Source organism: Falco punctatus (assembly GCF_963210335.1).
Source record: "Falco punctatus genome assembly, chromosome: 5".
Classification (NCBI taxonomy): domain Eukaryota; kingdom Metazoa; phylum Chordata; class Aves; order Falconiformes; family Falconidae; genus Falco; species Falco punctatus.
In genome coordinates this window covers 83,698,380-83,725,191 of record NC_137584.1, presented here as the reverse complement: position 1 = coordinate 83,725,191, position 26,812 = coordinate 83,698,380, and the positions used below count along the sequence as shown (strand labels likewise).

General features: G+C 36.0%; 1 protein-coding gene across 2 annotated transcripts in view; it reads right to left on the bottom strand.

The window, feature by feature from the left end:
• The window catches only part of RYR2 (ryanodine receptor 2), a 455,638-nt gene that overhangs the window by 121,366 nt on the left and 307,460 nt on the right, over positions 1–26,812 (bottom strand). Inside the window, exons 50-62 of one of the 2 annotated variants that reach the window (XM_080389100.1) lie at positions 25,851–26,071; positions 24,411–24,501; positions 21,208–21,348; positions 20,265–20,428; positions 17,910–17,988; positions 17,155–17,244; positions 15,880–16,017; positions 13,617–13,694; positions 10,596–10,671; positions 7,867–7,990; positions 4,455–4,570; positions 2,842–2,906; positions 657–778 (exon numbers count right to left, since the gene is read on the bottom strand). In XM_080389100.1, coding sequence (XP_080245226.1) covers positions 657–778; positions 2,842–2,906; positions 4,455–4,570; positions 7,867–7,990; positions 10,596–10,671; positions 13,617–13,694; positions 15,880–16,017; positions 17,155–17,244; positions 17,910–17,988; positions 20,265–20,428; positions 21,208–21,348; positions 24,411–24,501; positions 25,851–26,071 — 1,505 coding nt within the window. Of the gene's footprint in view, positions 1–656; positions 779–2,841; positions 2,907–4,454; positions 4,571–7,866; positions 7,994–10,595; positions 10,672–13,616; positions 13,695–15,879; positions 16,018–17,154; positions 17,245–17,909; positions 17,989–20,264; positions 20,429–21,207; positions 21,349–24,410; positions 24,502–25,850; positions 26,072–26,812 lie in introns of both variants that reach the window. The other variant, XM_080389099.1, reaches the window with a different exon arrangement.

Genomic DNA, 26,812 nt, shown 5'->3' with positions numbered 1-26,812 from the left:
TACAGGTATGCAGTAGGTCCTGTGGGAAGCTTGTAGACCACCTTACTAAACGGGAAACATGGATTTCAATTCAATCAGAAGTGAAATTAAGTGAAAAAGTATCTCAGAGAGATGGTCTCAAAAATGGATAACTTCAGAGAAAGGATCAAGTGGATATTTCTGTCATATTACTCCTGTTACTATTATTTAGAAAACCAAAGAGCAGAAAGAATGCAACTGTCTCGTGTTTACTTTTTATGGTGGAGAGTAATAATGATACTGAAGCTCCATTATAAATAAGTTTGGGTTTAAATCTACCACAAGATTTTGCAGGAATAATGACTTCAATACATACCTATTTCCAACAGTGAAAACTGATACACAATTGTACAGCCTGTGCCACAGACTGTGCAACTGATGTATTGTTGTGCATAATGCTAAACTGAAGTTCCCTGCATGCCAAAATCATCACCACTACCTTTAAAACAGCATATAATCGTAACGTTGTACTCTTCATTTATACATGAATTTTCCTAATAGGAAAGCGAAAAAAGTTTAGCTTTCATGTTCATCAAGATATTTCTCTGCCTCCCACTTCTCACTTTCCTACAATCAACTGCTGCTGTTTAAAGACAAGCATACATATGCATACAGATTAATATTATTTTAGGTTTTACCTTGTCACCATTTCTTTCTCTTTATTAGAGGCATGGCCTCCACTGCTGAGAGGCCTACTTGCTGCAGATAAGAAATACAGGCGATGATTTTTAAAATACTGATCGATCAAAGGGAGCACAACCTGAAATTACATGAGAAAGAAGTGGTTATCTCAGACCTTTACCGTGTTCTGTATTACTACTTCGTAAGTCACAACTAAAGAGGAGATTTGAAATAAGTCTTCTGTTTTAAAATCTATTTTCTTCTTTAACACCTATCCCTCTTTTAATTTATTTAGTATTCCAGGCACTTAAAACGTCATGAGGAAAGGCAGCAGAAAAAAATTGTACATTATCTTTGTGACTTAATCTGTGGGGGGTTTAGGAGAACTATAAGGCAGAAAGTATAATTTCATTTTATCTCATAATTTAAGATTTGTCTAGTACCACATACCCAGGCACAACTATCGCTGGTAACGCCTTTTAATGTAGGTTAAAAAAAAAATCACCTACAACTGTCAACACACTAACAGGACTTAATTCTAGATACTATCAAACAAAATTCCCAAAACATCGTCACTCATTAAGGTATTGTCCACAGAAGTTTTCCTGTTTACTTCATGTGGTGACCATTACTCAGTGCCCACTGCAGGTATCAGCCGGGAGATACAAAATAAACAGGCAGTAAGAAAATTTGAAATTGCTTCCTTTTTGGAGCATGGTTCAAAAGAAGGCGGAATGCCAGCTTCTGAGTCAATGACCTTGGGAAATAGTACCACATGGAAGTACTTTACGGTATCAAGATTACAATTTACTGCAAGGATATCAGGGTTAGAAAATGCTGCAGACAGCTGTCTTTGCTTATTCCCTAATGAATTTAAAAGGCACTTTGAAACACTGTACAAGTTTTTACATAGGAATGGCATAAGCAGAGTTTCTTCACTTTATAACGTGTAAAAACTTTTGACACGAAAAGGAGAATTGGGCTGGCAGGAATCTCATGACTTTCAGCAAGGGGAAGGGCAAAGTCCTGCACATGGGGAGGAATAACCCCAGGTACCAGTACACGCTGAGGGCTGACCAGCTGGAAAGCAGCTTGGCAGAGAAGGACCAGGAGGTACCAGTGGACAGCAAACTGACCATGAACCAACAATGCACCCTCACTGCAAAGGTGGCCAACAGCATCGCGTGTTGCATTAGACACAGCATTGTCAGCAGGTCCAGGGCGGTGAGTCTTCCTGTCTACTCAGCACTGGTGAAGCCATATAAGTGCTGTGTCTGGTTCTGAGCTCCCCAGTACAAGAGATACAGGGACATAGGACATATCAGAGAAATAGGCCAGTGGAGGGCCACAAAGATGATAAGGAGCTAGAGGATCATTCAAATGAGGAGAGATTGAGGGAGCTGGGACTCTTTAGCCTGGAGAAGGCTCAGGGTGGATCTCATCAATGTGTATAAATATCTGAAGGAAGGGTACAAAGAAGATGGAGCCAGCCTCTTTTCAGTTGTGCACCGTGACAGGACCAAAGTCCATGGGCACAAACTGAAACACAGCAGGTTCCCTCTGACTACCAGGAAAGACTTTTTACTGTGAGGGTGACAGGTTGCCCACAGATGTTGCAGAGTCTCCACCCTTGGAGATACTCAAAAACCATCTGGACATGGCTCTTGGCAACCTGCTCTAGGCGATACCCCTCAAGCAGTTAAGTTAGACTAGATGACCTCCACAGGGCCCTTGCACCCTCAAACATTCTGGGATTCCGTGATGGAAACATCAGCATCGTTTTAAAACAAGGAAAGAAATAAGGAAGGTGACACTGACAGTTACACAGCTGTGTTAATTCCAATAATTAGTGCTCAGATTTATCTGTCTGAAGATTGTAAAAGAGAAAAATCTTCAAAGTTAGACTAAAACAGTAAACAGAAAATGCAGGGAGGTTATGAATAGCATCATATCAATAGTTGCATATCATGGAGCAAGGAAATAATGAAAATAAGAATATAGTCCTCTAATATTTTCATATCTATATTTCAATTATACTTCAAAATAGTGTTTTCAAGCTATTTTTATTACTATCCATTTTAAGAATAAAAATAATTTAACACAGAATAGTTCAACTATAACAATAATCATGTTTACTAACAAATATTTTCTCGCCTCAACTACTTACAATGTTGACAAAGAGTAAATAAAGATATACTGTACTTTGGCAAAAAACTTGATTTCTTGTTCATATGGGAAGTGCTCTCCTTTGCCTCTGCTGCCACCATCTGCAGAGAGAAGAAAATTAAGCTCCCTGTCACATATCCTAGTTACAGTCTACTGTGCATTTTTCTTAGAAAGCATACACTATAATCAAATAATACTGGTTGGTTTAGATATAGATTTAAGATACCACAAACAGTATACAGACTAGTTAGAGTGGCATTTTATGACTACCTCATGAGAAGTTACAGCAAATAAAATGTGTAAAGAATATTTGTCCAAATCTTCATAAAAGTGTTGACACCTCATAGTCCAAAGATATATGGATATTTTTGTGACATGAAAATATGGTCCTATGTTCGTATTCTTCTAGTTATTGCTGACAATTTGGGAACCTGAACTCAGATTCTAATGGAACACCTTTCTCCAGTCATTCCCAGGAGAAACATTATAAACCAAATTTTTAATACTTATTTGGGGACTTTGTCTCAAGAACGAAATTAATGGTTAGAACTACCAAACTAAAATTAAAACTGCTTCAGTTCTTCCATTACTATAAAATTCAAATATTCTTTACAGACATAACCTTCTATAGCTCCCAGATTATTTATCCTTTATTTATAATCTTTTTTTTTTTTTACTAATCCATTGAGGGACACGAATGGTACTTGTTCCACCGGTGTTTCTAACATTTGAGCATTTATTCATAATCATCCTTGCAGTTATGCCAAATTTAAGTAGAATGAAGCTATCATGATCAGACATTAGCAGAAGTAGTAACCCATTGAGTTATCAAGGCCAGACTTTTGCTACTGTAACCATGACACATAATAATGCATAAATTTCATAATTTCCACTTTAAAACTAGATAGCCTTTTGGAAAAGCATTGATTTTTTTCAATTTCCATGCTGTTGCTACCATTAACACTGTCAATTACAGCATCTATGTCTTGACATGAGGCACAGTATATGTTATGTGACATTGCAACTTCCATGGTCATACAGAAGCTGCACCTGGCCAAGTCTTTTGGCTTTTACTGCGCATGTAAGAAGCTGACTTGTGTTACCAAACTTTTTTTTAATTTTAAAAAAAAAGCCGACCAATTTAAATCCTTGCCTTCACAGCACTGTTGACAAGACACAGTCTGGGTATTTGTGAAAGAACATTCCCATTGTGGGAGTCTGTTGAAGTTTCTCTACTCGACTTCCTCCTCCAGAGAAAATTTTAAAATGGTACAAATGACTGATTTAATTTGCTCTGTGAAAAAGAGATTACAAGTGAATAGTAAATGTTAATGTGCACATGTGAGAGATCTGTGCATAAATTCAAGGAAGCAGCTAGTTTTCTTTTTCAAGGAATGGAAGTCATAAATTTTGCCTGAACACTTTTCAAATGATGAATTAATAAGAGAAATTGGAATGAATATGGGAAACCAGAATGAATATGTGGACTACATAACTTTCCAAAATTCATTATCTTCATCAAGTAGAAGAAACTAGAAGAAAAACTCCTAGTCCAAGAATATGTCTTTGTAAAAATTTTTCTAGTCGTTTTTATAAGAATTATTAACTAAGAGGTTTGATATTAACAAAATGCACAAGGAGTACTATACCAAACTCCAGAATGTACTGATGAGCTTCATCCACATATCTTATAAGCTGCTGAAGAAAACTGTAGGCAAAGCGTTTCTCAATGGAAGGTGTGTCTAATTCCAGGTCCTTAAGTCCTCTGTAAAAAGAAGCAAGTCAATTTTCACACCTACAGAAGGATTCAGAGCAGTCTTACTTCTCCATGTTGCCTGATGCCATTTTCTCTAGTAATGATTAACTGCTTATTAACATAAGAATTGCTCTGTGTTTGAAGTAAACAGTACTCATGCTTATTTAGGTTATGAGCAACTTGTAAAATGCAATTCAGATTTCCCAAGGTTATAGAAGAAGATTCAGAAAAATTAGGCTAGTCAATCAAATTAATCCAGTATCACTGTAATTTCTTCCCCTTACTTGTAAGCCATTGCTGTCTTGTTTCCTGCCAGGAATTGATTCTTAGGTGAAGGAGTTTTGAAACTGCCAAAGTATTTTGATTTAAACCATCAAACCAGAAGTAAATCTAGTCTCCACTGTCATGACTTTTCCCCAGAAGTCTGTTTGTAATGTAAACACTATGTAGCACTCGTGAAATATCAGGGGAAAACCAAACCAAAGCGATGGAACTGCAGTTTACCTTTTCCAGTATGTTCCATCATAGTTACTAGTCTGATATTAAAAACTTCTTTCAGCAAGCATGAATCTGCAGAGAGGGGTTCCACGTTGTGGGCTGACGTCTGCTAGCAACAAGTCGGCAAAGACATAAGCCTTGACTCTGTAGGGTCAGGACTTTAATGATGGCACATGAAGAAGCTATGCTTAACCAGCAAGGGTGTCAGTCACCCCACTGTCAGAGGCACCAGGTACTTTAGTTATTTTGCAAGTTTTAAAAGTATACCTACTGAATATAACCGCCTGTGTAGTGCGGATTTCTGTTTGAAATGAGACCATTGATGATGGTGAGGTTCAGCTTCAGAAAAAGGGATTATGGAACTAAAACATCTTTGTCATCTGACAATTGCAAGGGTACAATAGGACCTTCTCAGGGTGATAAGGGGGTGATAAAAGGGCAGCCATAAACAGGAACACACAGAAACAAAAACCTGGTAGACAAGGGATAAAGCAGACAATGCTGGAGGCAGAAAGTCTCCAGCTACAAATTAACTATTAACGGGCCATTAAGAAACTTTAGACACAAAGGAGAGGGCTACCTGGATTTTTTAACTCTTAAGAGGAGGGGACATGAAGAATACGAGGATGTGGAATATTTGAGGCAGGTCAGTGGAACTACAGAAACATGAAGAGTGTGCAGGGGAGGAGGATCAAGGAAGAACAAAGGGGAGAAAAGACAAAAAGTGGTATATAAGAGGCCAGCCACATGTAAACCATGGCCTGTCAATCCAGCTGTCTGACTGAACCATACACCTCATCACTGAAGTCTGTCCTATCTTCTTATTACACCTTTTCTTAACTATCTCTTTGTGCAATATTACTTATTATCCCACAAGTATCTGTGTGCTGTAAGGAGTAAGTGCCAGCTACTGGCAAGACCAGCATGAGTGGATACTGGGCCAGCAACCGGAGTCAGACTTGGGATGTAGGTTCCCCCAGGCCTGTGGTGCCACCCACAGGAGTGAATGAGGGTCTCAGCATCAGTAGTTGGAGAGGCCATAGCTTTTGGGAACATCCTTATGGGTCCTACAGACTTTGAGCCCAGAGTGCCAGCTAACTGGCAGGGACTGGTGTGAGTGGATCTGGTGTTAGCAATTGGAGTCGGGGTGGGGGGGGGGGGTAAGGCACCCCTGGGCTGGGGTGTCTGCAACTGGAGCAAGTGGGAGTCCCAGTTGCCAGCCAAAACCAGCTAAGTCCCAAAAAACAGCTAAGGAAGGGGGGGGGGGGGGGGGGGGGGGGCACAGTGTCAGCAAGGCAAGTGCAGCTGGTGTGGGACTGTGGGTCACAGGCCATGTGCTTGGCAGGGGGCGTTTGTATCTTCCCTGAACCCAGTCTGCATGAGGGTGCACTAGACTAGAATGGTCACTGTCAAAGAGAAGACTACAAAAAAATGTATGCAAGGCATATGTGGCAGAAAGTGGTAAGTGGACCAAAATCAAACACGAATCAGATGCTTGTTTGTTTAGACAGTGCAGGGGTCACGGGAGCAGCAGACACATGGAGTTGAACTTGAGAGAAAGGCCTGCATTTGACTAACACAGGAGGATGCAGATATGGCAGAAACTATCTACTTGATAACAGGTGTGTCCAAGTCAACGATTACCTTACCATCCCTCTTAGCCTTCCACTCCTCCAAAGATCAAAAGCCACTTTCACTAGTATTTCAGTTAGACAGAAATAAAAAGGATTTGTCAAAAAGAAACATGTAACCCTGAGTACAGCTGACAGTCTTGTCATTTTGAGAGGGGATGAGAAAGAAACCTTTGCTGGCTGACATCCTTCTTTGTACATCCTGCTCCACTGAAGGGAAGTAAATTGAATTATTCCAGCTACCCTAAAAGATTTTACCTGGAATTATTGGATTAACTGTGGGACTCTATAAATGGGTTGAATTTCATCTCTGCTATAAAAGAAAAGAAGGAGGCAGATTTAAACTAGATGTGCTAGGTTAATTAATTCACAATGATTACTTAAATCCATCTCTGTGACTGTTTCATTCACTTCCTAATCTTCAAGTCATACAAATCCAGATATGCTTTCAACCTTTCCTAGTGATGCATATTTTTTAAGCTATGCTGATGAGGCAGAAAAGCTTCCGATTTAATTAAGATTTTATTCACGCTGCACTTAGTAGGTAAATATGTCATATTAAAACCGCAAGGAATTATTCACATTATTCTGCAGAGAAAAGCACGTATACATACTGAATGACAGATTTTCTGTTGAGTACTAAATTTATTCACTGTTTTTACATTTACACTGTGAATTGTTTCAAAAAAAGTTTTTAAAAACTTCACTTTTGAAACATTTTAATAGCACTAGATATTAACTGAGTTGAAAGAAATGAGTAGTAGATTTTAGAAATAAAACTGTCTTATCAAAGCAATTCCCTAGAAATTCCTACAGAGGTGCAAATGCCTGACCTATAATTCTATCACTTGTAGAAAATTACCAAGTTTACTAACAGTTGGATGTATGGAGACACAACAGAAAGAAAAAGCATGCTACGATGTTGAGAAGAGAGGCAGAAGATGCAGAGGATTCTGGAAAATTCTGCTTGTGTCCTCCAAAAGCCCTGCTAACTCCACAATCCATTTCTTCCTCACAAAGTTCTATATGAAGGACCTCATACTTACTTGCAGGTACTGAAACCTAAAATTGACCACAATTTTTTAATTTTATTAAAAAAAAAAAAAAAAAAAAAAAAAGAGGCTACTGAGTAGTATTAGAAACCATCCATGTAACTAATACTGAACAGACGATTACCTGGAGACAACATATCCATTAATCTGTAGAAATTTCAGAATATCCTGTGCTTTTTCTCTGTCCTTGGCTTTTTCTTTGGCTGTGAGTGTATCATAAGGGACAAGAAGAGGATGGTTGCCTCCTCCTACTATGGAACATCAAGAGAATTAAAAGCAGTTACAGGCTTATCTGTTGACATGGTAAGTACCAGTATGTAAAAGCACTGTCATAATAATACATAGCCCGTTACAGCAAAATCTGGTCTGAAATAACAATGCAATTTTCTGTTTCTTTACACAAACCTAAAAAATATTCAGATAGAAGCTTCAGACATGGCTGCATACACATTTCTAACAATCAGTTGCTGCAAGCACCAGGTTGAACCTACTGCAAAAATGTCTTAGAGAAGAAAAAAGTGCTTAATTTATGAATGTGTATTATAATTACAACTTCACTTAATGAAACTGAAAATATTTCAATAAACCCCACAAAGTTATATTTTAAAAAAACCAAAACATAAACAAAGATATAAACACATACAGAGTCCTGCTTTTAACATTCTGGTGACAGCAAAAATGGATCATGCAGTTTAGCAAGATATAGGCATATCTAAAAATCTATGAAAGCGATACAGTTCTACTTTATAGTAATAAATTAAAGACAGGAAAATAGAGTTCATTATTCAAATGTGGTTCAGACAACTGTCCAATCTGATCAAAAAGATGTTGCCAAAACAGAGAGGTAAACAGAATAAACTGCATTTGTATTGCTTACAAATAGCTGATGTATCGATACCTCTCTGAACGTATATAGTTAATTTGGCAGGAAAATAAAGCTGCTATTATTAAGATAAATATCTGCAAAAAAGCAACATTCTTAGGATTTCACCTTCTACAATCACCATTGTATAGTGGAACACAATATATTCCTATTATAACTGCTACAAAACCCCAGGAAATTGTATGGGTAATGATAACACTTATATCAGAAAAAATACTACAGCAAGCGTCTAGAAATAATATTCTTAAAAAAGGAACAAATTCGGTCTAGAAAATACTGGACACATATCCTTAGGTGATTTTATAAGCCACGTATTCTAAAATTTTCCTGCCTGAATCTGTTTAGATACACGCAATATGGTAATCTAGTGGGCAAGTTTGATGGGTTTTTTGTTTGGTTGATTGGTTTGCATTTTTTTAGGAAGTACAGCCTTTAAAATTGGATGATTTGGGTTTTTCATTGGGTCACAAATGTGATCTAACTCCACCTTATCACAGCTGCAGACAGACATGCAAAAACTCATATAAGGATAGTAAGCATATATGTCCTACCTAAGGAAGTCATTAAGACTATAATAGATGTTTCAATTACAATTAATACACACAAAGTGTTCAATGAAGGGGAGTGACACTTGCAACCTTCAGGTGGCTTAGTATCTGAAGTCTGCATTAATGTTCTGTTCTTCACACATGTATAGAGATATATATATAAAAAAAAGTAGTTTGAGACTGCCATATATGTATATGTATATAGTGGAGAAAAAACCCCACACTCGAGTGCCAGGTTTTACTCAGCTGACAAAAACATCTGCTTTTCACATGAAGAAACTGTCCATGAGAACCTCTCCTTCGCTCGCCATAGCTGCCTCTAGCCTTCGTTGGTACTATGCTCCTTCGCACACTACAAGTACTATACAGTGTTCCCACTGAAGTGCTGCTCAGAGGCAAACATCTGCTTCCAAAGCTGCCAAATATAGTAGATCCATTTAAATATCAAGTCTTCCCATAGCCTACAATTTCCCAGATTTAGCCCATCCTGTGGCTACTTATCCTGAAGAAAGCTCTTTTTAAAAAAGGCTATAAATATTAAAAGCTGTATTAAGGGGAAACATAATTAAAGGCATGGAAATTCATGGTGATTTATCAAAGGCACTTCCAGGTGGAATTTTACTTTCTCATAAAACCTTAACTATTGCAACTTTGCTAAAAGTTTACAACTAATAAAAACCCCAAACATACAATTAAAAAACTGTTAAAGGCCAAGTTTGGTGCATACAGTTAGACTCAACACCTTCAGATAAGGCAAAACCCTAGTTTCAGTCATTTACAAATGAGAACTTGCTCCTTCTCCAAATATTGTTTCCTCCATGTGCAAATATAAGGTTATCTGCAGAAAAAAATATTTTAGGTTTAACAGAAATAAATTAGTTTAACACAGAGGAAAACTAGTAAGTTTCACATGAAAAAATTGTTATTTTGGTAAGTAAAGATCATGGAGCACATGCAATTTTTACGTGGACTCAAGAATCTGCTCTAGGTTTATCCACTTGTCAATTCAATACATGATACACAGAATTCTTAGTAAACACCCTTTTAGATCTACCTGCAGTAAAAGAAGTAATTAAAATTAAATGAGAGTCCACCGGGCAATAGCCAGAAAGATTAATGCTAGAAGGAAAATGTAGTAATGTAAGCTTAAATTTATTTACAAGCTTTCACTTCTCTTCCTTTGATGTATTTGAATTGGTAAACTACTTCAACAGAAACTGTTACACTCAGTACTATAAAAAACTTCCAGGCACTAAAAATCACAAAATATTTAATTATGAATAGATACTTTGTTATTTGTTCTTTGTCAGTTAAAATTTGTTGTTCCTTTTTCTTTCTCCCTCCCAGTCTCTTTTCTCAAATACATGACTTGAGCTAATCACAGAAAACTTAAATACTGTCAGTACTTATAGTTGATATTACCTTTTGCTTCAAGCTCCATTTTCTTTTTCTTTGCCCATATGTTATGGTAGTTTTCAGCCATCATCTCAGCCATAGCCTTAGGAAAACAGAGAGCTTAGTGATACATATTGTAATGGTTAACCCCCAAGAAGGACAATTTTCTGGTTGATATTAAATAACCAGTTGTGTTCTCTGGGAGGTTCAATACTTCAATTACATTGTAATGGTTCACTGAAAACAAGAGATTCTATTGAAAAATTACAATATAGAATTTGGGTAGGATATGCATAGGAATTAGGAACCTGGTGCTCAAGAGAAAACTGTTAATACACAAAAGGAGGAACCACAAAGAGGAGTATAGTCTGGATAGAGCACTGGGGTGTCAGATGGGGACTTGACTCTCAAAACAATGCCAGCAAGAACCTCCTGAAGGCCCTGGTAAGGGGAAAAAAAGAGCAGCAAGCCAGAGGACTGAATCAAGATTGTTCCTGCTGGCTGTGGCACACTGACTATAACCCCATGGAAACAGCCTGCTTGAGGTGAATGCTCATAGGTGTAAGCACACTGTTAAAAACAACAACTATGTTTCCAGGGAGTCTACATACGTAGTCACTGGTTTTTGTTCAGCATTAGATTCTCCTCCAGTGTTTAAGTCAAATCTTTCTAAAAACCAAGCTCTTTCAGACTGGTAAACTAGAAGCTAGATCTCAAACTAAGCAAAACACAGACAAGCTCTCCAGTCTCTAACTAGTAGGAACTACTATTTCAACATGAAACAAATTTTCAAACCCATCTCGCCTGTCCTCCTGATGGTATACCCTCTAGATGTACACAGTGGTGGAATTTTCTGTAGATTTCACTTTTCACTTCTTTCACGGACCTACAGAAATATTCTCCTCACCTTCAATAAGGGTTTTAAGTAACCACTATTTCTGAATATCACTTCTTTATTTGGGATAATACTAATGAAGTCAGGTAACAAATTTCAGCCATATCTTGGTTGTCTATTGAACAATTTGTTTCATAAAACTTTATCCAGTAGATACATTATTACACATATCTCTCCTGTATGGTAGATGCCTTCTATCATGCACGCTCCGGTCCTGGTGTTTTGATAATCTAGATTAGGACCTTTGAAGAAGGTAGTGTAGTCTGGGTTTTCCTTGCTTGGAAAGCAGGGTGCTACGAAGATGATCTCAGAGGAAGACCCAGCTACTCATGGAGCCAGGATGTAACCAGGTGACCACTTAAGGACATAATGAGAAGTATTTCCCAGACTTAAGAGTTTTAGACACAGTTATGATCTCTGCTAGCACAGTATATGCACAAGATGATGTAAACATTTAAATAGCACCAATTCTTATGTACTAGTTAAAAAAAAACAACCACCAAAACAAACAACTTGTTCAAAAACAACTAATTTTCCCCAGAAATCTAGGAAAAGGTTGAATAATCAACCCTGAACTACAACTTTAGTGATACTAATCATTAAGAAGTTCAAAATTACATACAGGCCATTTTTAAGACTCAGATTTTATTAATACCTAACATGTTTGGATATTTCCTGAATGACAGTATCAGGACAATTAACACCTGAAATTTTATTTTGATTAAATTTGCTTAGCTTTTAAATAACAGATTTTGAAGCTCGTTTCAAAGACAACCTCTCTTCATAATTAAGGAGAAGTGAATCATAAAGCTAAACAGCTCTGCTCTACAGCTGAAGGCTACAAAGGAGATAAAATTAATGGCAAATGTTAGAGGGTAGAGCATAAAAGAGTAATCAAGGGAGTAATAGAAGTTCTAATGCCATTTCCTTTGTGGTTTGTGACAGGATGGTTACTTTTCTCTGGGTTTGGTTTACTGCATCATAATACTATGGTGATGTTCACATCAAGAGTTGTTTCATGACCATTAAACAAAGTCTGCACAGACTTTTAACTACACTGAGTCTATACAAAAGTTAAGTGACATCATTATAATGAAGCTGTGCCATCAGTTTAACGTAAGAGTGTAATGATAGAAGTAGCGTTATTCAGTTATCAGTTTTATTAACTTTGGAATGATCAGCAATCTACTGAAAGTTTTAACTCAAATATGATTGTTAATTGGCAGCATATGGTTATTATTGTAAAGCTAGTCAGCGACCTACAACAGTTAGAAACATAAAACTGGAAACTACGAGATAGGAGTCGAGGAGGGGAAATCCAGTGTGAGAATTTGAACAGAAGCACAGTATATTATATACTGTACAATTAGCTTTACCGCTGCTACTTGTTTGCTTGCACTATGACAGAGTTCAGTATGGGCAAATGTAACACTGTTCCAGGAGTTTTCTGTAGCCAGCTTTGAATGCCATGTTGCCATCACTAGACTGGTGCAAACGCTTATGCTAATTAACTTTAAACTATCTAGCATATGCTGACATTATATTGTAAACACATTCACAGTAAATTAGTAGACGATAAAAATGAGTGTTATACTCCATCAAACACCATGAAAAACACCCTAACTTTCTAAAGATAGAAACTTCATTTGTTTATCAACTAAAAGTATTGTTCCAAACAACAACCTACTTATAGATCTGTCAAAATCCTACCCCCAAATTCCTCATTCTGTATTCTCATAATATTCACTGTAACAATAGATCCTATTCTTATTTCTTCAGTTTAAAAAAAAAAAAAGAGCAATGATAACATGTTTTTGGGAAGATGGTGGAGAAATGAATAATAAATAGAAAAAAGCTGATGCTGCAAGCTCTCCTAAACAGAATTCTCTTCAAAATGAGAGATGTTTGCAAAGAAAGCTGGGAAAACACAGTCCAGGACTAAAATGAGCCTTGAAGGTTTTTAACACGAACCTCGTTTTCTAAAGCAACTCTCTTTAAAAATGTACCAAAGAGTAATGACAAAAAAGACCAAAAAAACACCCCAAACCCAAAATAAAGACCCAAACGACAGGAAACATTAGGCACCAAATTTGTTTAAGATAAAAAATTAAATTGTAAAGAAAGGGTAGGCATATTAAGTGTTTTTGACTTACATGTAAATCTCTGGAGAGGGTGACATTGCTCATGTCAATTGCTCGAGGAGTGTAACCGTGGGCTGTATCTACAGAGATCTGAATGACAAAGGGGCAAAACAGTGGAGTTACACAAGCATTCAATATGAAAACATGAACATTAACAAGACAGTTAAAGTAAGGAAAGAACTTAAGGGAAAAGTCACTTTATCTCTAGAGAGCAAAAGGAGCCTATACAACGCAACTGAAAACACATTAAGGGTGGTAAATTTAAGTGCGATTTAGGCAAAGGTCTAAATATTTTGTTCCCCAAGACAGCCATGATACAAATCACACTTATTCAAATGCAAATTTCACTTGAACTTCTTCAAGATTTGAAGTCATTGTGGATCAGGCTGTACTATAGCGTGTGTATTTTTTTCTCAGCAGATGAAATCTCAGACAATTCAGTTTAAGGTGAATTCAAGCAAAAATCAAACTTTGAATTTGGCTTTTTAACCCTATTTCTATATGTAGGAATAGATTCTACTAAACACATATCTTTTTTCCTTCTGTCTCTCCTCCCCACTCAGAAAATATCACCATTTTGTCATTCTTTCTTGCTACTGCTTACATTTGTCACAGGTTTGCTCATTACATTGACACAGATGTTTTGAAGAAGGATAAACAATGATGGAGACTCCCTGGCTAGCAAGCCACTGATGCAAGAAATAAGGCTACAAAAGGGGCATTGCTGGGCTTTCCTCTATGGATTCTGCTGTACCAAATACATGTCCCCCACAGGTACAACTTCTTTCAGAAGAACAGTGTCCAGAACCTTGATCCTATGTCTAATATTTTGCTAAGCATGTATATGACCATGTACCCTTGTCCAAAGGCCTCCTTTCAAAAGGCATGTATTTTTAATAGAGAATAACACAAAGGACATAGAAGCAGCACCCAGTAAATAAATACTGATAAAGTATTGTTTTCTAAAGCAAATGGTGCAAGCATTGTTATATTTATATGGAGATCCTGATTAAATATACACCAAAATTTCTCAGCTGAACACCAGAAAATACTATGGGGGGGGTGTGTGTGTGTGTGTGATGACAGCACAACACATTTTAAACACAGGATAAGTATCACCATGATAGTGTACTCTGAAATACAGAAATAATTTAGGCATCAAACTCTTCTAGAAAAGTTAATTTCATTATAGTAGGGGAAGACTGTGACTTAGCTACAAAAGCTGTTTTCATATGTTGATATAATATGAATTTCAACTGTAAAGCTATTCATTCTAGTGAGCTCCTTATGCTTAAAGTATATATGAATATCTCTGTCAATGTATTCTTTGGGGATGGTATTATACACACCCAAAAGTCAGGAAACTTGGAAGGCTATTATAGTGTACAAACTATAACATGTAGTTTAGCCCAAGTGTTAAATCAAATCACTTGATATTCACTTTCTAGCGTTTACAGCGCGTGGAGAGGCAGGTTCAACTCATTTTTCACAGGCTTATCACCACTCACTCATGCAAATACTGCAGAGCTGTGTGGAGAACAGAGGGAAAGGTTTTCCCCTCCATTTTATTTACCCCATTAGTTTGGCTCCATGTGTATCTGGGTGAATGGGAAAGAAAGAGATTTTCTCCCCTCTCCAGTTTAAATGCAAAGTATACGGCACTTGAAGAGAATATAGTGCCAATATTTCTCCATTTTGTCCTTAGAGTATTTTGATTTAGGAAAGAGATTCCAAAAGAAAAAAAAAAAACAAAACACACATTTTCAGAATTTTGGCTGTATACAAACATAAACTTTATGATGCATTGATGTTGGTATTATTTTTCCTTAAAAAAAGAAATAAAAATATTTTATATGTGTACCTTTATTTGTTTCTTTACACACTTAAAGGCATTTGTAGCCACCAAATTCAAAAAAATAGTAGACAAATCATATTAATACTCACTACTAACATGTAAGCACCTACTGATGTAAATAATTCCCCTAAATAACATAACTAACTTTTAATCAAGTGAAAAAATATATTCCTTTTGGTTTTGTTCAGATTTTTCTGAAAATGTTTATTAACGTACTACTTTGGAACAGGGAAAGTTCCAGCCTCAGTGACTAGAAATCTAAAAAAACCTCCAGAGTTGTAGAATAAATACTCTCACATATTTTTATCCTACAGGTTTATTTCACTGCTTGTAAAATCAAAGATTGTAGAGCATATTTTGCATATTTTTTTAATTTATTAAAAAATATTTTTAAAATAAGGATTTAATAAAATGGCTCACTTGACTGGTTTGAGATATGCGACGTGTCCGATTATACAGTGCCATGGAATCTCCCTCCCGTGTTCTTTCAATTCGCCATCCCCATGCCAGCATAGTTTTTAGTGATTCTTTGATTGGCCATCGATAAATTTCTTTCTCCTAGAAGAATGCAGATGCAATAATTACCTTGGGTTTTATGTAGCTGTACAGAGCAAAAAATAACTATTGGGTATTTGCTTGGTTATACTGAGGTGCAAAGAAATGTACTGAAATCAGCCCTTACAGCCCAGGGATACTGCAAAGAAGCAAATAAATCTTATTAGATATTAATAGAAGTTTATTTATCATTTCAGAGGCAGGCAGAAAAATTCTGACCTTGCAGAAAGCTGATGATCACAGGGATAATTGCATTAATAGCATGCTCAGATATGAACTCAAACATTGAACAGTAATTGTCAGGACTAATGCAGTGTCTTGCCTGCTACACAAAACAAAAAAAGCCATAATAATAGAATCATAAAAATAGTCTATGTTGGAATGGACCTCTGGACATCATCTGACTCAACCTTCTGTTGAGATCAGAGAAGCTAACCTAATTGGGCTATCAACAGTTATCAAGATATCTAGGGCTTGCCATGTCATGCCTTGAATATTTGCAGTGCAGGTGATTTCACCAATTCTCTGGAGAACCTATACCAATGTTTTAAGTTGTGAAGAAAAGAACAATTTCCAGAAAGCATTTCTGCTAAAGCAACATACACCCATTGCCTTTTGTCCAGTCACTGTGCATCTCTGTGAAGAGAATACATCCATCTTTTCTATAACTAGCATTTAGGTACTGGGAAATTGAGATTATATTCCCGTCAGTTTTCTCTTCTTTAAGCTGAACAAACCCAGTTCCTTTAGCCTGGTTTCATTGATCAAGCCCTCCAGCCTTCTAACCATCTTCATGGCCCTCCGCTAGAGACCAGGCAAAGCCTAAACCCAAGTCCTCACTACACAAGTGAGCATTCCTGTATGACCTTACCGTAAAAATATACTGGCAATATGACATTTCAGTTTCACCATAAATTATGCCATATCAATTTGGCCATGAGAAAAAATAGCTCGACTGGCCTATTTATTGTACAATAAAATCCTTCTATCTCTTTTTGAAATTTTCAGAAAGGCAACAATCACATGTTAGCTGACATACTCTAAATAATTTTTTAAAAAGTGCTGTAAACACAAGGTGATATTTTCACAGTGAATGAAGCAATGTGTCAATCACCCTGGATCAAGAATGAAATTCCTTACCTTTTCAGATAGCAACTTATATTGTTTCATTAATGGTTGCACTTTTGCAGATTCAGAATACGTTTCACCATATGTCCATCCATTGGCAAACTGAAAACAGTAATAATAAAAAAAGGAAAAAATGAGGAAAAGCAAAAAAAAATATGAACATGACTATTTTGTTAGTACAAAGGAACTGAGCTATGCTTCTGCAGAGCTGTTCTCTTAAAATTTCCTTTCCATTATTATTCTCAGTTTTCTTAACCAACACTTGTATTATGCACACAGAATGAAATTATGTAGCATGCTATGTTTCTTAAAATTAATAATTTCACAGAGCTAACATTTCATTACATTTTTCTTCTAAATATATATAGAGAGCAAAATATGGTGCTATAGTTGAGGAACTATATTTTTAACACTGGATACACAAATTGAATAAAGGAATACAAATCGTAAGACACCCTAAGAGCTGTTTTTCTTAAACAATTGAAATAATTGAAATTTCAAGTCAAGAAAACCCTTAAACAATTAGCAAGTATATTGAATCAAAAGTCAACAAAAAAAACCCCAACGAAATGATGAAACACTGTTTTGAAACTCATGTGCACTTACAGAATCTTCCCCCAAATGCACTTTAAGAAAGGAGTTTATTTCTTACCTACATACAGATGTGTAGCACTATGAAAAATAATAATGTTCAGAGCAAAATATTTTAAAGATGAAACGTATTCAAATAAAAATCTGGTTTTGCTTTAACAGGAATATGATTTTACCTTTTCCATTGACCATTTGTCGTGAGAGTGTTCTGCATATTTGTTAATGAAATATTCTAGCTTTTCAGGGATTGTAATGCTGAAAGTGAAGAGAAAAATAGCCATTATATAACACATACACGCTAAACTGTGAATGCTTTTGTTTTGAAGAATACTTTCAAATAAATAATTAGTAGTGCACACATCCATTCAAAGCATCCTACTATGCTCTGTTTCATCACATAGAGTTTGCTCCAAACCCTAGTTAAATCAAGAAAAAGCTTGAGGTATTTAATGGCCACTGAATGAGAATCACAGCAGTTGTAGCTACTTTACTTCTTCAACACACATGAGCAAGGAAAAATCAATAATGACACCAAGCACTCATGCTTTTTGTCATGTATTTCTATTACTAACATCCATTTTCTTAAGATTAAAGATATAACTGTGACCCATAGTTTCTGAAACACAGTGGTAACTTATTGCACATGTTTATTATAAACTAAATGTGCTAACAGTCCTTTTTGAAATATGTAATCTACTTTATATATTCCTATAATTTTTATTATATTTTTGAAGCACCATAACTTACAACAATCCGAAGTTATATGCTAAAGGCTTTATTTTACAACAATCCAGTGAATATCAAAAATACTAAAATCCTTATTAAAAGTAGAAAAAGAACCCACAAATAAATACACTCGCCCTTAAACAGGTATATAAGACAATGCAGAAGTTACAGTTGTGTAAGCAGTAAAGGAAAAGCAGCTATCCTTAACTGTCAAACAAGCACTACAGACAGAATCCTCTTCCAAAAATGATTTATCAAATATCAGTCTTTTTCTGCATCTGCATTCCTACAAATGAAAGAGGATAATTGCTTCTTGATAACTTATGAAATAGCAAAACCTTTCCTCTTAAGACTAAGAATTTTGGCAACAAAAGTGCTACAGTGCCATCTACTGCAGAGCAGAAGTCTGTTTTTTCATCTCAGTCAGAGTAGGGGAAAAAGCAAAAATGTAAAACATTATGTCAGAGTAACAGTTTGCAAGAGCCTAACCACACACAAAGGTCAAAAAATATTCATCCAGCATGGTCATCAGCTTTTCATTGTTTGGAACCATGCATTTTGAGGGGAACTCTACTAATGGTATAACACTTTGAATAATTTGAGAAACGCAGTAAGTTGACAGGTACATTAAGGTCTTATCTATAGCTTCAAATAAATAGGTCTAGGACTAGTGAGCAATGCAATGCAGGATTTGCATGTTAAAACAATATAGGATTAGTTGGAAGTGACATTGATAAAAGCAGTGCTTTCTTTGTCTTGAATCATCACAGAATTGTTGACTCCTATGACAATGAGCTGACTGATGATTTAGGTAATGTTGAGTGACATTTTCTGAGTTTTTCAAATATATTCTGGCTATAGATAATTTTCCTCTGAAATTACATCATATAAAGCCATCTTCGATTAGCTAAATGACAGTATAATATGCTTACTAAATCTTGTTAAATCTTCATATATCTTAAATACATCTTAGAAAAATGAATTTTAATAATGATGTGATTTATATATTACAGTCTAGATTACGGCTTTTACTACCGTATTTTGATGTGCATACAAGTATAAGCATGCTGTAATCAAGGTATCAATCTACTGGTGGCATTCAGTGTTCTGAATGTTAATACAGACAGAAAGCTCACAAAGGCGGTCGAAGCACATCTTAGAAGTGACATTTTTCAAGATATAGTGCATAACCACACTGCAGTAAGACTACTCTATACAAAGGAGAATGGGGTAGTGGTTGTAGTCAAAAACCAGGGCACAAAAATCCCATTCAAATATATGTTTTGTCTGGCTAACGTACTTAAAAGAGCATTGCCAGAGTCTGACTGCCTAGAAAGAACGAAGATCTTTCTGCCCAGTTCCCCATTATTCATAGTAGAAAGAGATCCTATGAACATACAATTATCATAATTCGCTGCAGGTACATTGTCATTCACATACACTGGCATTAGTGTCTTGGAACATGTTAATGACAGGGATGATGTAGACTAGTCTATTTTTCCTACTTCTAAAACCATGGTGGTTTGCAGCAGACATACAATGAAACTCGACAGTTTCATCTTCAGGATGAAAATGTATTAAAAATGTTCTAGGCTGATCAAGAAATTAGTTATGTAACTGGATATGTATCACTTTATATGATTTAAAATTAATACATAAATAAAAATTAAAAACATAAAGGCCTCCATTCTATCTAGAAGAAAAGAACAAAAGCTGTAAGTTTACATCATACCCAACAGACTCCAATCCCCCTCTTTTACACATTCGTGTTCAAAAAAACTAGTTCCAACAAAATAAGTCCTTACTTTGATGTATCAACAGGTTGAGGATTAAAATTCCCATCTGAATCCATTGAAGATTGTTTTTCCATCATATTGACATAATTTGATTCCATGTAGTCTGGAGGTAAGGCCCCTGCAACTGCGCTCAAACAAGGCAAAGCCAGTTTGAACAGTTCTTGTTCATATTTCTGTGGAATATACAGGGGAGAGAAAGTGAGTAGTGCATGGAAGGTACCCACCTCACTGCTAAAACTGGTACAGCTATACGTGAAACTGAGCAGCCACAGAATGGCCTTCTTACTCAGTGTAAAACTGAATTTTTGCTCTGAAATTAAAAGAAAGTGACTGTCCAAAGCATATTATACACTATAGCTAAAGCTAGGATCAAGTCTTGCTCTTGCTGAAGGAAGACGTATTCACTTCACTGGCAGCAACAGCAGGCATTTTTCAGATGAAATAAAGAAGAGAACATAGCAAAGGAATATGCACAGCATTTCTAAACACCTAGACTTGAAACAAAACTCATGATATTTTAAGCAGGTTGGTTAAAACTGCTCACAGAATGAACAATACAACCAAGGTGTATAATTAAACTTCTGTTCAACACAGAATGGATTTGAGGGTGATGAAACTACGACTACTAAGAAAAGGACTATGGTCTTGGTTTATGGGAGACTACTGTGTGAAATAGAAAAGTGCAGCTTTCAGTCACCTGCAGACACTTGAATCTGGTTTTAGAGCTCTGAAGTGTAGCTGACCTTTAGAGATACACCTCAAGATTACTTCAATAGCTATATATATATATATATATTTTAATGAGCAGACAAAATTATATACCTATGTTAAAGCAGATGCTGTAACAGGAAGATTTAAATGTTGATAAAAGCTGGGTAAAAATGACAGATTAAAGAAGAAAGGTTACACAGTAAGGCTTTTACAGTAGTGGATGGATATTAAAATGAATTACCTTTTGAGATAAAGCATCAAAAATACCCCAGAACAACTTTCTGGATAAATGAAGCTCTTCTTCTGAGGCAGCACCAAAGTTACCCCATCCACCTGGCAAACAATAATACTTCCAGCATCTTTCAAAATGATTTGTCAGCAACTAAAACAGAACATATTTTGAAAGCAAATAAATACAACTGTTGACGTTCTTCCATTCTGGCACTCAATCGTTACACAGACACTGCCAGAAAAATGTCTAACCTTTATCGCGATCCCATGTTGTGTATCTGTTCTTTGAATTATTGGTAGATATACACACAGAATGAGCAGTTCTTGCTTTTAAACCTTAGTGGCATATGCAAAAAGCATGTGACAGAATAATTTTCCCCAGCACCACAAGAACTCTGACATCTCAGCTGAAGACAAGAAATCACTTCCATCTGTGTGCCGCTATTCCAAACACTGCTGTATGGTGGGCAAAATAGTAGAACCACGATTTCACCTAATTCCCAATTATTATTTACATGTCTGAGATCTATTCAACGATAACTCCCAATGTGACTTATCTCTTCTGTGAGTTGTAAAACTGGCTATCAGTCTGCCCTCCTGCCCTCTATTACAATTGGCAGAGGAGCTTTTATTTCAAGGATACTTTCCTCCTCAGTGGTTACAAGATTCCAGATTATCAGGAATTCAAATGGTGCAAGGCCCTGCTGCTGGGTATTTGCCAAACTAAAACATCACAAATTTTGCACTTAATGTGTCCTCTGTGTCCCTGAGTCACAGACAAGAGGAAAAATTAGTTGTACATCTGTCAATAAAGGCAATCCCAAACAAAAAAATTCTGGCAATAATGAGGTATGAAAAACTAGTCCTACTCAGGAGCAGATTTCCCTAAGACACATAATGATCTTTCTAAAAAATTTAGCTAGAATTTTAATTCAGAGTTTAACAGTTCCTCAGCGAAAAAGAGTTTTGTTTCAACATCACTTTGCAAAGCATGTTGGCAAAATATTACAAGTCACAGTCATTAAAGAGCTGACAGAATTCCCTTTTTTCCAGTCAGAACAAATGCCAAGAAGGAAAAGCACAGACAGTCATAACATAAATGTGCAGAAATACAACTATTAAAAAAAAAAGTCTTGATGTTTAGAAGTGAGGATTTTGATAACCAAAAATGTAACCTCAATACTATGCAGTTCTGTTATACTTTTCATGGATCAAAGAAAAAGATCTTCAGATTTAAATGGTCTACTATTATTTACTATTTAAATTTTTGGATTATTAAAGATAAAAGGGAGAGAACATACATGTGTATATAATGTAAAAAGACAGATGTTTTATTATTCATGTAGAAACACAGGAGTCTCAGAAATATGGACTCTAAGAGTCTGATACGTATTTGAAAATGTTTTCTTCTAAAGAGATACTATTGCACAATGGCCAGACTTCAGGTTTGCTTTTGGACACCATGTGAATGCTAATATATATATATATATGTATATGTTTTTAAATCTAGCCAAGAGTAAAGGCAGGTTTACTCTTAGAGAAGTCCCTGATGAAGCACTGATTATGATTTAAGAGGAAATAAAAACAAGGCAGCCCTTTTCTGGAATGTTCACACCAAATTATACAGTAAAATCATCACAGATTTGACTTCACATGCTGCCTAAACAGGTAATTTTTAATTCCAGAAACGAGCAAAGGTATTCACAGTAGAAAGCTCTCTCTTCTGATCTAGCCTTCAACATTTCCTTCTCTCTTCCCATCAAAATTACATTTTCAGATGCACGATTAACTTGTAGCTGTCTCTTTAGACTACTATAACCTGTTTGCTAGCACAAGCCCATAAGGAATATGCACAGTACTTTAAAATCAGAAATACTTTAGTAGATATAAGTAGGAGTCCCTTGTTAAATCACTGAAAATCAGTTTACTGTCAGTGAAACCTTTGAAAAGTTAACTTTCCTCAGAAACTCCTATTACTGTTTAGGTGTCAATGGACAAAACCATTTGCCCATGCTAATACCATGGTTCAATTTGTATCTACATTCTCCTAAAGCTTGAGTCGCCAAAAGGATCTAATTATTTCCTCCCTGTCCAGTTCAGCAATACGGGAAAGTCTGCAGTCATGACCCTCAGGATGAAAAAAACTGCTGTTCTAGATGAACAGATCTCAGAGAGCTGGGCTTCCTCTTTCTTCCCCAAAAAAACTGAAGGACCATAGCCACGCAGGGAGCACCAGGTTACTATTTGTTTTTTGCAGCACATAAAATGTCATCATGCATTGAAAGGGGACCTAAATTATCAACTGCTTTTCTCACACATTGGCACTGCAGAATGGCTGCTCTGGCATCTTTAGTTTGATTGAGCACTTCTTGCGGGGGAACAACCAAATTATGAAGTCCTTGGCAGGACAAAGATCATGCAGCAGGTCATGGCTTTGAGACTAATGATTTAAATACCTCATCTGAGGCCAGAGACCATAACCTGGCTAGTTTAAGCCTGTGTACTTCTGAGATGTATTTTTGCAAAGAAATCACATGTAAAATGCAATTAATCCTGACACATGGCTTTAAAAGCAGAAAGAAATATTAAATAAGAAAAGATTAAATATCTAATTCAAAGTTGTGGTCATAAAGGATTAAAAAGGACTGCTGAAAAACAGCAGTAGGTAAGGTGGGAGATGGTACATTTCTTAGTACTGCTGATGAAATCTGAGGAATCTTTAAGGAAGGTGTCATCTCAAGAAAGAAAAAACCACATTTTTCTTGTGCATTAGGAATCAGAATCAAAAGATATGGAGAAATCTTTGGGGGCTGAAAACTAAATGAAAGATTATTAATAACCATGTATTACTTAGATTTCCAAGCACAAACCCCAGAAAGAGTCCCTTTTCCAAGAGCAGGGAAAACCAACACAGAAGGCAGAAGTAAGGGTACATACAATTGCTATCTTTCTCTGCACTCTGGATGCTGCCCCAACCCCTAAAGGTTTTACTATTCTGTTTCCACATAGGCTTAAAACAAAAGAGGTAATTAAAGGAGAAGCAAACATTAGACAAGGACTTCATAATTCTATATGGATGAATAGAAATAGACTGAATTCCTCCTGAAGTGTGGAGATAAGGTAACAAAAAAGACAGAGAATAATCTCCATGCAAATATTTTCTGTTGCATTTTGTTACGAGGAATTCTGTTGAATATTAAAATGTACTTTTACCTTGAGAGGCATCTTTGCATGTTCATTTAAAAGAGGAACATCAAATACTAATCTTCTCAGCAAATGCTGCATCATGGAAGGCCGCAACTGCCTAAAAGCCGACAAAGCATTTCAAAAGGATGTACCAGCATAGTTTCATGTAAATACTTACTAAATACACTACAGCAACCTGTCAGTTCTGTGCCATTAAAATTCTTCAGACTTGCAAAGTAATAGATTATTGGCTTGAGGCATGAAAAAAATGTGTCCAAAGCAAGTAAGTGCATACTAATGAAAACCTTCTGACCAAGCTGTAAATCAAACACTTTAAAGAAGCAGAGAAAATATCTAACCTATAGACAGAGAAAATCAGGAGAAAAAAAAATACTAAATGTTGATATTCTTTATTATGATCACCATGGCCATGAGAAAAGGCTATAATCATTTCTTGTAATATATCTCAATGGGTTTTAAAAATATCATAGAAACTAATCAAGACCTAAGAACACTAACTCTTTGGATGTACTGAACAAGACATGCAGTAGGCACCAACCAAGGACAGAAGAAATAGGTATAGCATATATGTTAGAATTGCATGGACATTAAACCTTTCCGGATAAATAGCAAACACTGGTCCATTTTATTGGTTCTTTTCTTATCAAGGTTATATATATATTAAATTTTTTTTAATGTATATATATATATAATGTTCAATGGGATATACTTTAGCAAGAAATGTTATACAGTACTTTTTTACAGTACTGTAATATAAATGTCTGTCATTTCTGAACACATTTCCATATCATGCAAAATAAAAAATATGGTGATATATTCTAAAAAACTCTGGTGATTTGAAAGCCTAAATGTTAATGACTTTTAATTAGAAATTAAATCCATAAGTGCCTAGTCAACTTCTGATAATTAAGCCTGAAGGCTTATTAAAAAAGTGGATAGTAATCAGCTGGTTTTGAAACTGCATATACCCAGACAAAATTTGTCCTGTAGGTGTCAATATACTAGTCACTGATTAGGATTTCAACTGTAACACAATATAAACAAATATCTACACACAATTAAACAAGCATCTACATAGAGCTGTATAATCTACTGATCATCAACAGTACTGCCAATCTCAACAGCAAAAAGTATTTAAATGCTACTTCAGTGTATGTATAATTCCACATTTCCATGGCTTTGCCTTTTTGCAGTAAATTCTCCTAGTTAAATGCCAAGGTTTTAATTTAAATAATTCAGTGACGGCAAAATAACTGGAGGACTGCATATGAGTGATTAATAAAGCTGCAAATTGAATACAGCATATTTAAAAATATCACAATCATCTGTCAGAATAAAAAAATCTTAATTATGCCACTGGTGGCATAGTTCTGCATTCCTGTATTATACATATCGTAGGTTATTTTATCAGTTAGCATTCCTGTACAGCCAGGCGTATTTTCTTACCCACAGATAGACAGCAAACACTCTTCAATAGAATCCCGCTGAGCTTTGGTAAGAGAGCATCCCTTTGAGAGTCTGTACACAGTATGTAATAAGGAATCGATGAGGGAAGCGTGGTGCTCTGTGCCAGCAAAGAGAGGAGCACATCTGGTCAACAGAGGCAAGACTGCTGTGCAAAGGTATCGATTCAGAGCCAAAGCCATATCCGTGGCACTTAAAGCAGCCTATGAATTAAACGAGACAGAAATTAGATTTGATTCATCAGTGTTGCTACAAATGAAAATAACTTGCTTGTTTTTCTTTTATTAATAGTTATAAAGAGGGACATTTCCAAAAGACACCAGTGAGGATTTGGTACCTGCTGGAAACTTGATGCCTAGCTTCTTTTCCTGCTTCTCAAGTCTCACAGAAAGCTTTTGGTTTGGTTTGGTTTTAATGAACAAAAACATAAACACTAAAGGTAGCCATTCAAAAACAAAAAAATTTTCAAGACTATATTTAAAGAGTGTCATACTGCTTAACAGAACACTCCAAAATCAGGTAATACCAGTCATGTCTGCATTGACAAAACTCAGTATGTTTCTGTGTTACTATCAAGCCCAAGTTCCAAGTGAGGAAAAAAACCTCACCTGGTCTTTCTTAAACAAAAACATAATTATTTTAAGAAAAATGTTGACATAAAATGTCAAATAGGGAAATCAAAGTCCCTGTCTTAGCCCACGTACAATTCTGGATCCAGCCAGCTAAGAACAGTAAGATAGAAATAAGACTCGCAGCAAAAAGGCAGCAATTTTGAAGAGGTACTAAAAAATAATTTAGTGATTTCCTAAATAACAATGTAGGTGTCCCTAACAAATGCATGAAGATGAACACTTTCTGTATATCTCTGGGAAGAGGCTCACAGTTACATGCTTCATTGGCAGATTATCTGATTTTGATTCCATAGCACAAGCTCAGAAAGTCTC